The sequence below is a fragment of the Musa acuminata genome, chromosome BXJ2-4 (assembly GCF_036884655.1).
Source record: "Musa acuminata AAA Group cultivar baxijiao chromosome BXJ2-4, Cavendish_Baxijiao_AAA, whole genome shotgun sequence".
NCBI lineage: Eukaryota > Viridiplantae > Streptophyta > Magnoliopsida > Zingiberales > Musaceae > Musa > Musa acuminata.
The window spans coordinates 36,049,576-36,062,737 of NC_088341.1; the positions used below are offsets into that span (position 1 = coordinate 36,049,576).

The window sequence follows — 13,162 nt, forward strand, 5'->3', positions numbered from 1 at the left end:
AGGTAAGCTTACCGAGTGGCATTCAGCACCCCACGTTTGTTTCCTTTAAAGATTCCGCTCACCCTCGGTGTAGGTAAGAAACGTGGTCTCGAGTGATTTGAGGCCAAAAAGAATTTTTTGTGGCCACTTCGCTTGCTGACGGCCGCACGGTAAGCGTACCGTTCGGTGGCAGCACCCAACGCTGCTTTCGTATGGCCAATACGATTACGGAACTAATTAACTGAATAATTCATCTAACTTCGTATAGATAGTAAGATTAACAAATTAATTACTACGTCCTATCAAATACTTATGGATTAGAATTATAGTGTTCTGAGGGGTTATAATAATTACCAAATCGCATTAATATTTAAAATTGTATCATCCCAGTGCATTACTGTACGAACATAAATCTCACCGACTAAGCATTACCGTAACGAAACATGGTAAAAACATATTACACAAATACTATGAAAAATACATGTTGAGACGACTTTATGAATGTCTAACTAATAATAAACTGATGCTGATGATAGAAGAGTGCAATAAGATTAAAGCAGGAATACATTTGAATTAATATAATTTTGATGAAAAAAAGGACAGTATTTATTTCTAAAACTAAAATGGTGAGATTAAGACAATAGTGAGTGAAGGTTTGAGTTCATACATAAGAAAGTCTTACTTATAGGCAGCAATGATCATGAAAGAAAATGGACATTTCAAAACATCTCATGAGATTTACCTATGCATATTTATCACTTCATACAAATACAAAATCATCAGAACACTTGAGAATACAGCGTTTGTGTGCATAAGGAAATTTAACCATTTCGAGCCGAAAGCATTTGCTCTAAACTTTACCATGGATGCTGCCTCTTTAACACCTTGTGGATGGATGAAGGGGAAGAAGGGAAGAAGGGAAGAAAGAAGTTCTGAAGGGCTCAAAATGACATGAGCTTGGGGCCATTATCGGGCATTCCCATCCCGGCAGCTAAATCAGCATCGAGTTGAGTGTGAGGTGCAGGTCCTGACATTTGCTTCACACTGGAAAACCATGAATGAGATTTATAAGATTAAGCAGGAAATTGAAATTGAAGTTCAAGAAGCCACTAAAGCACCTAGATCAACTTCACGTTTTTTTTTGGCTGATTTTGTTTCTCATAATCACCTAACCTGAACCCTTTCTTATTGCGAGTAACTTGTTATCTGATGCTAGCTACATAGGTAAGACAAAGCGCCTCAGAGAAAATAAAGCTCGAGCAATTATATAACTGTAGACTCGTCAAAATATTTTACAGGGCATGAATATGCTTAGACTTGGTATTTGGGAACTATAAATTAAGCTCTGCATATGGTTGCAAGTGAAGTTTTTTCTGACTACCTCCACATCAGATTACAAATAAACCACTCTCCAACCAAATAAATGCTACATTACTATGTTATGTAGAACATTGTGATTTTGCACTGACATCAACAGGTCGTTGAACTTTAATGATTTTGAACTCTCATGCAAATTCAAGAGCATATAAGCAGTCGTCTATAGAAAAGCCACCTATCGCATTTCTGTAACTATCCCAGCAAATAAGATCTAGGTGCTATATTTATAATTCAAGCAATCTCCATATAATATCTTAGGTGCTAAACGACTTCCCAAATTTCTCATGAATATCATCCATATTATTTCACTCATTTCCTAAATTTCACCCTTAGTACTCATCAACCGGACACCCACTGGGCTGGGAGGTCCTGAAAAATCCATTGCATGTTCCCTTGATATCAAAGGTCTAAAAACTCTTCTACTTGGCATAGGCCATGTCTTGTCTTCTGAAAAAAAGCACAATACATTCATCACGCAGTTCCAATTATCTTAGGTCTAAGATGAATCATTTTGTAGCTTCTTTGGTTCATGTCCATTTATTTTTATTTTAGGTTCCTGATTTGAGTAAGATTTAGAATTATGAGTATTTGAATGTTAATACACCAAAAACAATTTATGGAAGACCTCGATATCTCTCTTTAGACGTGATCTTATGTGATAAAACTTTTAAGAAAAGAATAGCCTTATTCCATATGAGAATGACACGGTGTCCAGGAATGGGTAGAGAACTTACTTTGATGAAGCGCTGGAACAGATTAGAGAAAGGAAGTATTTGTGAGAAATTCAAATTTTCTTTCAACATCAATTGAAGTTTGTAGACACTAAACTCTTTCTCATTACGTCTAAAGCTATCTCCCACTCGCTCGGCAACTATTTCCTCTCATTAAACTAGTGCTTCCATTTTTATGTTTGTAAATGTGTAAAACAACAATCCCACGCTATTTATACTCTAAGAAGATAGATCAAACTCAAATTTGTGGATCTCAATTATCTAATTAGTTTTTGCCCTATGGATCCAATGAGGAGTTGCACTAACACAGGTTTTCTCACAGCACACAAACCTACATTCTTCATGGCTATCCTCCTTCTTAGATTCATTAAATACTAAATGCAGCTGTTTTTCCTATTGTAAGATACACATCATCAACTAAACCTCGTTTCACTTCTTGAAGCACTTCCAAAATCAACAAGGCTATTATGAGATAAAATTATTACTTGCACATCGTCAAGGGTTCACACAGAGCCAATGACAAGCACCATCCTCATAGGTTTCATCCCACAAAATATGACCTAAATTCCTAAGCAACGCACCTCACGGCAACATGGATATGATCAGTCGATACTTTCCATGAAAGAATAAGCTGCCAGTTGTTTCTTAAAGAATATAATTCAGCTAGATGCCACAACAAATTCTCAACCATGGCATAAAGAGTCCGAAAAAGACACCATGCTTCGGAGAGCTCCGCTACAGGGACTGCTATTTGATGAGCACACACACTATAAAATCATCCATTTCGTTAGCTCATATACCTCATAAAAAACCAGAATCTCAACTGTTTTTTGGGATCAGATAATCACCACAATAAACAAAAAGAATAAAAAAAATCAAATCTTTAGAACAAGCACCAGAAGAAGGAGCAAGAATTAGTGTCCGGGCATACCGTTTCTTGTGGCGCTTCGAGCGGAAATGCTCGTCCCGTACATCCTCGCTAGCAAAGTATCGGCTGCAACACCAGAAACAATAGCAATCCATAACGACCTCTAGAGAAAAGAAAACCGTTGAAAGCAAATCTTCTCTAGAGTGCAATCAAGTATTACTCGCAGTGAAGACAGTAGAACTGGCCCATCCCGGGAAGGTCCTCGTCGAGCGGCAGGGGTTTCGCCGCCGCGGCCGCCTCCTCCGCCTGCTTCAGTATTTCGTTATATACCTCATCGTCGCGTGGTCATCAGGAATCAAATCGGTCAAGGAGGCAAAACATACTAATGACAAAAAGAAAAAAAAAAGTAATTCGAACGGAAGACAGCAAAAAGGATATCTTTGAGGAGGAACTTGGATCGGCGAGCAGTTTTGTGTGAGAAGCGGCGCTTCTTCACCTTCCTGCTCGGGCACTTCCCTCCCATCTCTCCCTCCTCGTCCTCCTCCTCTTTCTTCTCTCCTATCTCGTGCTCGGGAGCGTCAAGAGGCGAAAGGGCAACTGCGGGAACCCTAATTGGGGTTAGACGGCGCGGTGCATCGTTTGCATATATACCCTTCAAGTTAAAGCTAATTGTTTTTATACTAAGTAGGCCAATTTTGGGCCGAAATTGGGCTGACAAATGTTAAACCCAACTCAGTCGAACTCGATCCCATTACCAATTCATACGAAGGGACGCGGGTATACGAAGACAAAGATTCCACTTGGATCCATCGCAGGAAGCTGCGAGGACAGTTCACCGAAATTACAAAATTATTCTGTTTGAAATAATAATAACTATAATAACAATTATATTATTGTTGGTGGTGGCGTTATTGCTGTCTTTTTCTTGGGCGTAGCACGCGGCTGTCACGCGTCTGACATCATCCAAGAGGTGATTTCGACGAACACTTGCAGGCGTCATCACGGAGTCCCATGTCGAAGCAATTGCTTCCATGTGAAGGTGTGAGGGGCGATTTGGTCATTTCGGTAGAAACTTCGTGTCTCCTATCCACCGCCACGTTTGCAGGTCCGTCAACGACGACCGTTGACACAAAGCTCACTGAGGGGGCCCGGTGAAGATCCCGCCGTTCGTGTTCGAGATTGGCGGATGATGAACGGTCCTGATGGGTCGATTGGACCGACCTTGTCCTGGCGACGCGAGGGGTTCAAATCACCTGTATGAATTGCGGCAGGATCCAGCTTTCCTTGGCCGCGGCCAGTGTGGCGCCCACCGTGAAAGATAAAGTGGGACCGTCTAGACTGCGAGCAGGGAAGCTGGATCCTGACGTCGGGGCAAAAGCGATCCACGACCACCAGGCGCACGTGTGGGGTCCATCGACTCGTGACTCCCCGGCCCTCATGCCTCCGAAGCTTTATTTATGTCTCCCCATTTCCGCTCCACTTCGAGCCCTCGACTCGCCTCACAGGACTCGGAGCTTGAGAGAGAGCTACGGGCTTGCGATCATGAGCAAGGTAATTCTGACGAGCTTAATTCTCCTTGCGCATCTTTTATGAAATTACTGGCGAGATGTTATCTCTAACATTCTTCGCAGCAGAAAAATAACAGTGGCGGCGACAAGAAGAATTCTGCTACCGGACACTCCGATCAGGGAAAGAAGGACGATGGCGCGATCACCGTGGTTTACAAGGTGGGAATGTACTGCGAGGGCTGCGTCGACAAGGTCGTCAGATCCGTCAAGGAATTCCCAGGTAGTAAGTGGTTCCCCACGGGTTTCAAGTCACATCCTCCGGTCCATGCATCAGCGACGCCTGATCCTTCTTACCGGACTGTGATTTAGGGGTGCAAGAGGTGAAACCCGAGCTGGAGAGCAGCAAGCTGACGGTGGTGGGGAAGATGGATCCCTGGAAGCTCCGGGATCGCGTGGAGGCGAAGACGAAAAAGAAGGTGGACCTCGTCTCCCCCATCAAGAACCCCGACGCCGCAGCTGATCAAAAGCCTGTCAATGAAAAGGCCAAAGAGTTATATGTATGTCGTCTTCCACGCAAAAAACTCAGTTTATCACGTGCCCTTTCGGTCTACACAAAGATCTATGCATTTCTTGATTGTTTTGTGCAGCTTAAGGCCACGACGGTGGTGTTCAAGATTTCACTATATTGCCACTGCCGAGGCTGCATTAGAGGAATCGTGAACACCATCCGGAGGATCGAAGGTAGAGTTTCTTTGTCACTTCTAATATGGAAGGTCGTCCTAGATCTTGATTAATGTTCTTTGACCGAGTCGTCTCCCCACATCTTTGGATAATGACTTTGGTGTACTCCCTTAGGAGTGCATGACGTCTCCATCGACGCCCAGAATGAACTGGTCACCGTCACTGGGACCATGGACGCGAAGGCGGTGACGAAGATCTCGAGTCACAACATGGTGCGGGAGGTGAAGGCGGTGCAGCCGAAGGAAGGAGGAGAAGGCGTCAGCGACGGGGAGAACAAGGAGCATGCCGCAACGGCAGCGGCGGCAGCAGCTGCGGTGCAGGCGGTGGCGGAGGCAGGTAGGATGGATTACTTCGAGTGGCACTATCGCCGGATGCATCACGCGCCGCAACTGTTCAGCGACGAGAACCCCAACGCTTGCTCCATCTCGTGAAACGCCAGCGACTCAAGTGAAGAACTCAGGCGAAGAATGGCAGGTGAAATGGAACGAATGAAAGAAAACATAAAGAGTTGTAAGATGCTTGAAGTCTCTTGTATGGTGGCAATGGGGGATTGACGTCAAGAGCAGAAGCTTTTTCTTCTGCTTTCTGAATGGATACTATGCATGGGGCGTGCAAAAGAACAGACTGTTTGATGACACATGAATGAATGCAGCATTCCCACACCCTAGTCAACAACACTTCACTGTCACTTTCCTTATAATCATCTCACATTTGTCTGCTGGCTAATGAGATGTCTCGCATTTATAATTTCCAGTGGCCCTACATCATCAGTACCATGTTGATTGATCCAGGGAAGAAGGCATAGTTAATGCAGGCCAGTGATTCTTTTCTACGCTGCTGATGCATGGAATGTGTGTCCCGGTGGCATGCCGACTGTGTGCAATATAAATTGACCTCATCAAGTCTTCCAGATTAAAGCGTTGGAGATCAAATGGAAAGTACTGCTATAACTTCACCGACATGTGGACATCTCCTACACTAAATGCTATGATCAGTGTGTCCTCGATGGGACCGTGCAGGCAGGTTTCAGACTTTACCTTCGTGGAAGAGACAGAAGCTGATCTGATGAACAGTGAATGGTGTTCAGAACGCTCGGTCAAAGAGATAGAATAAAATATTAGATTAAACCCCAGCAAAGAAAACATGCGAGTGTTGGAAGTTGATACGATGAAGATGATGATGAATGGTGGACGCGTTTATATGAAGGGGGATGGGATGGTTGACCCGAAGGTCATCGTGAAACCTCGCACGCATGGATTATAGTTTGGGTAGATCACACACCTGCGGTCAAGTCAATTCGTCCTTTTTCTGCCCCTCCTTCACATCCTCCGGCACCCCGGCACACGGTAGCCGAAGCCTTGCCCTTAGGGCACGGTAAGCTCCTCTGCAGAACCTTAGCTGCACGCTTCAGGACACTGTTGCTCCTCACCAACATAGCTTCGTGTTTAGAGAGAGATTGTCATCGAGATATCTTTATGCTGGCTCGTCTGTCCTCGATAAAGGCTGCAGATCAGTACATGCTTTTCTTTTACGTGGAAAGAATTCTAATCATGGATCGACTTGGCTAAGCTTTTCTTGTGACCGGAAGGAAGTGAGCATGACCTAAGCTGCATGAAGACGAGTCTCTGATATGCCATTCTCACCTGGAATCTGTGCATGTGTTTCCTGCATATGAGAAGAAGCTTCAAGCCGGTGCATGTTGGAGACGGTCCGATACTTAGTTGCCATGTTGTCTCGAAGCCAGGAAGAGCCGTGGAGGACCAGATGCATTTGTCTAGCTGACAGAAGATACGGAATGATGAGGTATATATGGAATGAAAATTTTATATTTTTTATATATTTTAAATCTTAAATAATTTATGGTTTAAGAATCAATAATAGATTTAAGTATATAATTTAAATGCATGATTTAAGTGTACGATTGAAATATTATATATATATATATAATCTTAATGAATGAAAATATTTCTTTCATAATAAATTCTTGGATTCTTCGTGTATCAAAGTTGCTTCAAACAAGGTTCTCTCTTCCTAATCATCCGACGTGATCGATTCTTGCTATCCTAGATAATAATTCTCTCTACCCATCGACACTATCTCCTCTTATTTGTTTCCTTTTCTAATCCAACATTAAACTCAATGTCTATTCCATTACTCTTGATCTTCCCGATCTACTCTAATCGACGAACACATGCCATCACCATCATTGCTCTACTTTGTTTGGCAATCCTACTCAAATACCGAACAACCAAAGAAGATTTATCAGTGCTAAAGAAGCTTTCTTTGCTTGACGATCTTCCTCTCTCTATTGTAAAAACCCCAACCACCTCTTTTTGTGACTTCATTGTAGCCACCGACCTCCTGTTATCATTGTCGTAAGAAGGGGCCTTTCTCGTACCTTCCTAATCTATTTCCTCCTAGGATTAACATGATCTTTATGGATCTGATCATAGTCTCTTGCATTCATATGCTAAGCCTTTTATCTACTTTGATGAAAACAACGTAAGAGAAAAATATTATTAATGATTATATGTAAAATCTAAAAGTTCTTATAGATGATTTGACTTTAATAATTCATCTCCTAAGTGATAAAAAAATTATTTTTTATTTTTTTCTCAATAGCCTAGGAGACAAATATAAGGAATTGTCAATAACAATTCGAGCATGTAACTCACTAATATCAATTAAAGATCTATATGACATGTTGATTGATCTTGAAATATATCTCAAACAAGAAGAGATGAAGAGGAGACCAACTATTATAGCTCAATTTAATCAAAAAATCAAAAGAAAAGATAATCAAAGTAATAAAAACTTCAATAAATAATCGAACAATATGCCTTCTAAATATAATAGGTAATACACAAAGCCATTATCTTTCGTTACATAATCAACTCTCTAACACTTCAATCCAAATAATTCAAAAAATTATTTCAATAATAATCACCACAATTATTAATAATTCTAACATCCTAACAATAATAATCAGTAAAAAGTCATATGCCAACTTTATGATAAAATTTGGACATGCAACAAAAGTTTATCGATCTCGACCCAAACCTACTACTACACCCTATTGGAAATCTGAGGCAGCATCACACAACAAAAGAACATAAAACAAAATCTCATGTTTTGTTTTTTTAGTTTAACTAGAGGTTAATTTTATAGAGACATTTAGTCTAATTATTAAACCGATGATAATTCGACTTATCACTATCACTCAAGGCCAACATGTATATTAATTATATGTTAACAACACTTTCTTATAAAAGGAGATATGTCTTTATGCAACAACCCCTTGGTTTCATCAATCCTTAATATCTAAATTATTTTTGTAAACTATAAAAAAAATATTTATGGATTTCGCTAAGCTCCAAGAGCCTAGTATACCAAACTTGGCTCTTGTTTTATATCAATCGGCTTCGTCTACTCTAAATCTAACACCTCTTTATTTTTACAATAATAAAAGAGATGTATTGTATATCTACTAACCTATGTTGATGATATTATCATCACATGTAATAATTTTTAAAGATTAAATATTTTTTTTAAATATTTGATAAATCAATTCTCCATAAAAGACCTAGGAACCTCAACCTATTTTTTGAGAGTGGAAGATACATTCATGTTTTCTTGAATTTTACTATCTAAAGGAAATACATTGGAGATCTATTATCAAAGATAAAAATGTAGAATGTTAAAGAAGTGATCACCCCACTCTTCACCACTAAGTTACTCAAATTATATGATGATAACGATTCTACATAATACTGATAAGTATTTTATTCCTTATAGTATTTATCTTTTTTATATATCATTTGTAGTCAATAAATTATCATAAATTCATGTATTAGTCCACCGTTGAAGTTGAATATTAAGTCATCGCTACCACTATTACAAAACATAATTTGGCCATCAATTTGCTATATGAACTTACGATCATTTCATAATTCACTCCTGTAATATGTTATAATAATATCGCTACCACTTACTTATATTCTAACTCAATATTTTATTCTTACATGAAATACATTGTCATCGATTTCTATTTCATTAAAAATTAAGTTATTTCTCGTGTCAATATTTTTGATTAATTAGCAAACTCTCTTTGTATGAATATACATTAATTCGATGAAAAAAAATTCATTTCACAAATAAATTATTTAATTTTTTATTCACCAAGCCACTGTCTCGTGATTGATGGGCTTCGTGTACCACGGCCACCGCGGTGCAGCGGATCGGCGCGCGCCCAGCGATCTTGACTGAGACATTGCGAATCGATCGATCTGAATCCGACGGCAGAGGAGGATTTGTGGATTCGTGCAATCTATCAAAAGCCCCTCCGCTGCTTCGAAATCTTATCGGTTCGAGAGCCCAAAAACCCTCTGGGAGGCGTGGGAGATGGAGCTCCTTCCTCTGCGAGCTCCACCAGCTCCTTGGAAGGCCGGAGGAGGTAATGAATACTCATACTGATCCCAGCTTCTAATATCTTAGAGAAGGGTTTCGCCTGCCTAATCTCTGACATGGAAGACTGCTTGCTACTTCCTCTGATCTTGGTTTTCTCCATTCCTAGCCATCGATAGATAGCTGCAGATGTTTGGTTGGTTTCAGGGAGGACTGCCTATCTTGTGTCAGAATTAATCGAGGGATATTTCTTGCCGTAGAAATGTAATTCCGGTAGCCTTTAGGGCTTTTGATTTCGATGAGTTAGTTCAAGTAGTATTCAGGCGAAATTTTCAGAGAAGATGCTTGAAGTTGTCCCGCTCTTGTGTTCTTCTTACAATTTATGGATTCTCCTTTTACTTTCGACGCAAATTTCTGACAGAATTGAAGCTACTAAAAGGGGACAAGTTTTTTGAATGTGTCAAGCTAGTAGAAGTTGAAGGCAAGGATGTCAGACAAATTTGACTCTTCTGTTTGGTTCACTTGAGGTTTAGATGTTTTGGCAATCCCTGCCTGCACTCAATGACTGAGCAATCCGTTCTTCACTACCAGTGGAGAACAGGAATCGAATATAACCCTCAAGTTTGATCCCCGAACCAAATCCGATGACTCTTGTATACCTACTATGACCGAGCTCTCAAGAAACTCTCATCATCCGGTGATGGCATATATAGAGCCAGCTGCTCCTAGAGCACACTCCCTATCGTTGTCGTGGCCTTTTTCCATGGAAAGAATAATTCCCTATATAAACGATTTGCCAACCGAGAAGAGCTAGCCAATTAAGAAATCTACAAGTAGAAAATTTGGTAAACTCTGTATGTGTGTGTGTGTGTGTGTGAGAGAGAGAGAGAGAGAGAGAGAGAGAGAGAGAGAGAGCACCCAAAGTGTTGCTTGTGATGTAGTCATTGTGCTACAAACTTGGCCCTCATTTCTTTTGCTTTATGTTTTAGGTATTACTTAAGACATTTCTTTCCCTTTTGACAAAAGAACGAAAGATATTTGTTCCATGTATCTTTGAGTTTTTTTTTTTTTTGTCGTTACGTGTTTCTTCTTAGACTTGTAATTTTTGGGCTTATGGACTTGTTTAAATTAAGTTGGAGTAATACATGGATATACATTTGTCCACGTTTCTGTAATCCCAAATATCTTCAAATAAATTTTGAAGATCCTGTCTTCGTTTGTGAAACGATATATGAATATACATGTTATGGTGACAGGAGATTTCTCGTAATATGACACCATTGCGATGCTTAGACGTTCAAATTCCAGAGCAGCCTCCGGGTGTTAACTTGATTCATGCCAACATGGAATATGACAATGCATATCTTGCTCATGTTTCTCGATTATATATCACTGTATCATTTCAAATGCTGGAGTACTGTCTGAAATCTCTATAGCTTCACTTTGCAAGGTCCGAAATGCAAGCGATGTCCACGTCGCTAGCTTGATTAAATTCAACTCACATGGAAGAGGTCGAAAGAGTTGCTTTGCGGTATCTGCATTACCTGAAACTGCTGCATCGGTGGTATTTGCTGCCATGGCTGTGGGTGCTGCAGCATCACTCCTTGCCAGAACAACCAAAGCTTCCGACACTGCCAAAGTATGTTCTTTAATTGCTTACACAAAAGCTTAGATCCTAATCTTTACAACTCGATGTCACCCTAACTGCATGTTTAACTAGGCAGAGCACTTGAAAACTTGTGAAGATTGTGGTGGTTCCGGAATCTGCACAGGGTGTAACGGAGAGGGGTTTATCCTCAAGAAGATGTCTGAGGAAAGTGCTGAAAGGGCCAGATTGGCTGCAAAGAACATGGCCACTCGTTACACCGCAGGGTATGTTTGAACTTTGGTTTCATGCTTAAGACGATCTCTTGAACGTTACTCACCTTTGGTTCTTCAGACTTCCAAAGAAGTGGAGTTATTGCTCAAGGTGTTTGTCTTCTCGGTCTTGTGCTACTTGTGGAGGGACAGGGAGAATTAGCTGGTAAGGTATTTTGCAATTGTCTGGTGCATTGAAAAGAAATCTAATGTGATGCTTGACCCTTGGAAGGTCGAAGTCGCAAATATCAATCGATGATGCATCTGACTTTGCTGCTCTTTTATGTTTGAATTGCAGAAAAAGACCGGTCGAAAGACGTAATGGTGCTGCATAACTTATTGCAAGTGGCACATCATCAATGCTTATCTCTGTGTCAGCACGAAGATTTCGACCAGTCGTCATGCTGTCATCCTACAATTGCGACTTGTTTGTCTTATAACTAACAGACTGTAATCATGACCTAATATTCTGTTTTTTTCATAATGAATGAGGTTCAACTTGGTTTTATTTAAATCAGTCTTGCTTGTGCACATGCTCAAGCGTGCCGTTAGCGCTTCGATTGTGGTCGCTTGTAAACTCATTACGATATAGTTTTGTTCAGTAATTATGCAATCTGATTTCCAATCTTGTGATCACATATTTTTGCTGTTAGTTTCATCATCTTTGTGACTAGTTTAGACTTGTGGTTTTTTGCACAGACAAAAGCATGCATGAGTCATGGAGCTGCATGCCATGATAGTGGAAGCTCGGCCTCAAATGGATCATCAAACCCTCTAATTCTACATTTCTAGCTTGGAAATATCACAAGAACTTTACCCTTTTATGCTGCAACAGCTACACTATGGTGTCACTAAGTATATTTATTCCTTGTATCATAGATTAAGAAACACTAATCTTGTATGCTCATCTCTTAAGCTTAAGTTTAATTTGGAGAATACCTGCCTTTGGTATGATTCATTCAACAAGTTTCCTTCTCCAAAACCTATTCTTGTGTTTCTGCTTGTATGACAAACTTCTGCAGGGTTAGAACTCATCTCTCATAAGGAAACTAAGGATTGGGCACAAGACATACAAAACTCTAAACCATGTTCGGGCATAAATTTCTCTTATAATATGGATCGTGATTCCTAACTTGAATATGTTTGTGAGCAGGTGACATCTTGAATATGTTCGACAAGGTCTCTTTGACGCTCAATGATTTGAAATATTTAAACTCATATTTTACAAGGAGTGTTAGGGCCTACTTGGCAAGGTCTCTTCGACATGCGCAATCGATTGTTGTCGTATCCATTCTAAAGAAAAAAAAAATAATCACGAGGAAAAAAAGAATTATTCCTCCTTTGTCTACTTAAATCTATGACCTTCTTATACTCCAAAGCTCAAAGAAAGAACAGGACATGCGCAATCGATTGTTTGTCGTATCCATTCTAACGAAAGAAGAATTAATCATGACCTTTTATACTTAAATCTATGACCTTCTTATACTCTGAAAGCTCAAAGAAAGAACAGGAAAATACAATCATGACCTTTTTATACTTAAATCTATGACCTTCTTATACTCCAAAGCTCAAAGAAAGAACAGGAAAATGCAATGCAGATGAATTCAGCATCATGCAGAATGGCCAAAATAAACTGCACATAACGAATATGATTGATATGAATTACCACATGTTCTTGCGTCTCAAACTGTCTACGA

General features: G+C 40.1%; 3 protein-coding genes across 4 annotated transcripts; 2 read left to right on the forward strand and 1 right to left on the reverse strand.

Moving 5' to 3' along the window:
- Positions 1 to 690: 690 nt before the first annotated feature.
- Positions 691 to 3,572, reverse strand: LOC103980230 (zinc finger C2H2 protein ECU02_0310). The gene is made up of 4 exons (XM_009396556.3): positions 3,394 to 3,572; positions 3,176 to 3,296; positions 3,019 to 3,081; positions 691 to 1,023 (listed from the first exon to the last, which is right to left on the reverse strand). Exons 1-4 carry the CDS (start codon positions 3,476 to 3,478, stop codon positions 921 to 923), a joined length of 372 nt encoding a protein of 123 aa, XP_009394831.2. The 5' UTR covers positions 3,479 to 3,572; the 3' UTR covers positions 691 to 920.
- An 879-nt stretch (positions 3,573 to 4,451) lies between these two features.
- Positions 4,452 to 5,850, forward strand: LOC103980221 (heavy metal-associated isoprenylated plant protein 3-like). Its single transcript, XM_018826633.2, has 5 exons — positions 4,452 to 4,506; positions 4,590 to 4,743; positions 4,833 to 5,020; positions 5,111 to 5,204; positions 5,319 to 5,850. Exons 1-5 carry the CDS (start codon positions 4,498 to 4,500, stop codon positions 5,633 to 5,635), a joined length of 762 nt encoding a protein of 253 aa, XP_018682178.2. The 5' UTR covers positions 4,452 to 4,497; the 3' UTR covers positions 5,636 to 5,850.
- Positions 5,851 to 9,542: 3,692 nt separating this feature from the next.
- LOC103980205 (uncharacterized) lies at positions 9,543 to 12,101 on the forward strand. Of its 2 annotated transcripts, none has more exons than XM_009396525.3 (5): positions 9,543 to 9,657; positions 11,045 to 11,247; positions 11,329 to 11,480; positions 11,548 to 11,636; positions 11,764 to 12,101. In XM_009396525.3, the coding sequence occupies exons 1-4, from the start codon at positions 9,606 to 9,608 to the stop codon at positions 11,633 to 11,635; spliced, it is 495 nt and encodes a 164-aa protein (XP_009394800.2). In that variant the 5' UTR covers positions 9,543 to 9,605; the 3' UTR covers position 11,636; positions 11,764 to 12,101. The 2 variants fall into 2 exon arrangements, with proteins under 2 accessions (XP_009394800.2, XP_009394808.2); XM_009396533.3 differs by having other exon boundaries at positions 11,548 to 11,631.
- The last annotated feature ends 1,061 nt before the right edge of the window (positions 12,102 to 13,162 follow it).

Excerpts from the sequence above, each read along its gene's own strand:
- LOC103980230 (XM_009396556.3), bottom strand. The coding sequence starts at position 3,478 with ATGGGAGGGAAGTGCCCGAGCAGGAAGGTGAAGAAGCGCCGCTTCTCA. Across the intron at positions 3,297-3,393 it reads ATCCAAGTTCCTCCTCAAAG|GCGACGATGAGGTATATAAC; the intron begins ATATCCTTTTTG and ends CCTGATGACCAC. Across the intron at positions 3,082-3,175 it reads TTCTACTGTCTTCACTGCGA|CCGATACTTTGCTAGCGAGG; the intron begins GTAATACTTGAT and ends CTGGTGTTGCAG.
- LOC103980221 (XM_018826633.2), top strand. Across the intron at positions 5,021-5,110 it reads AAAAGGCCAAAGAGTTATAT|CTTAAGGCCACGACGGTGGT; the intron begins GTATGTCGTCTT and ends TGTTTTGTGCAG. Across the intron at positions 5,205-5,318 it reads CACCATCCGGAGGATCGAAG|GAGTGCATGACGTCTCCATC; the intron begins GTAGAGTTTCTT and ends GTACTCCCTTAG.
- LOC103980205 (XM_009396525.3), top strand. The coding sequence starts at position 9,606 with ATGGAGCTCCTTCCTCTGCGAGCTCCACCAGCTCCTTGGAAGGCCGGA. Across the intron at positions 9,658-11,044 it reads TCCTTGGAAGGCCGGAGGAG|CTTCACTTTGCAAGGTCCGA; the intron begins GTAATGAATACT and ends AAATCTCTATAG. Across the intron at positions 11,248-11,328 it reads AAGCTTCCGACACTGCCAAA|GCAGAGCACTTGAAAACTTG; the intron begins GTATGTTCTTTA and ends ATGTTTAACTAG.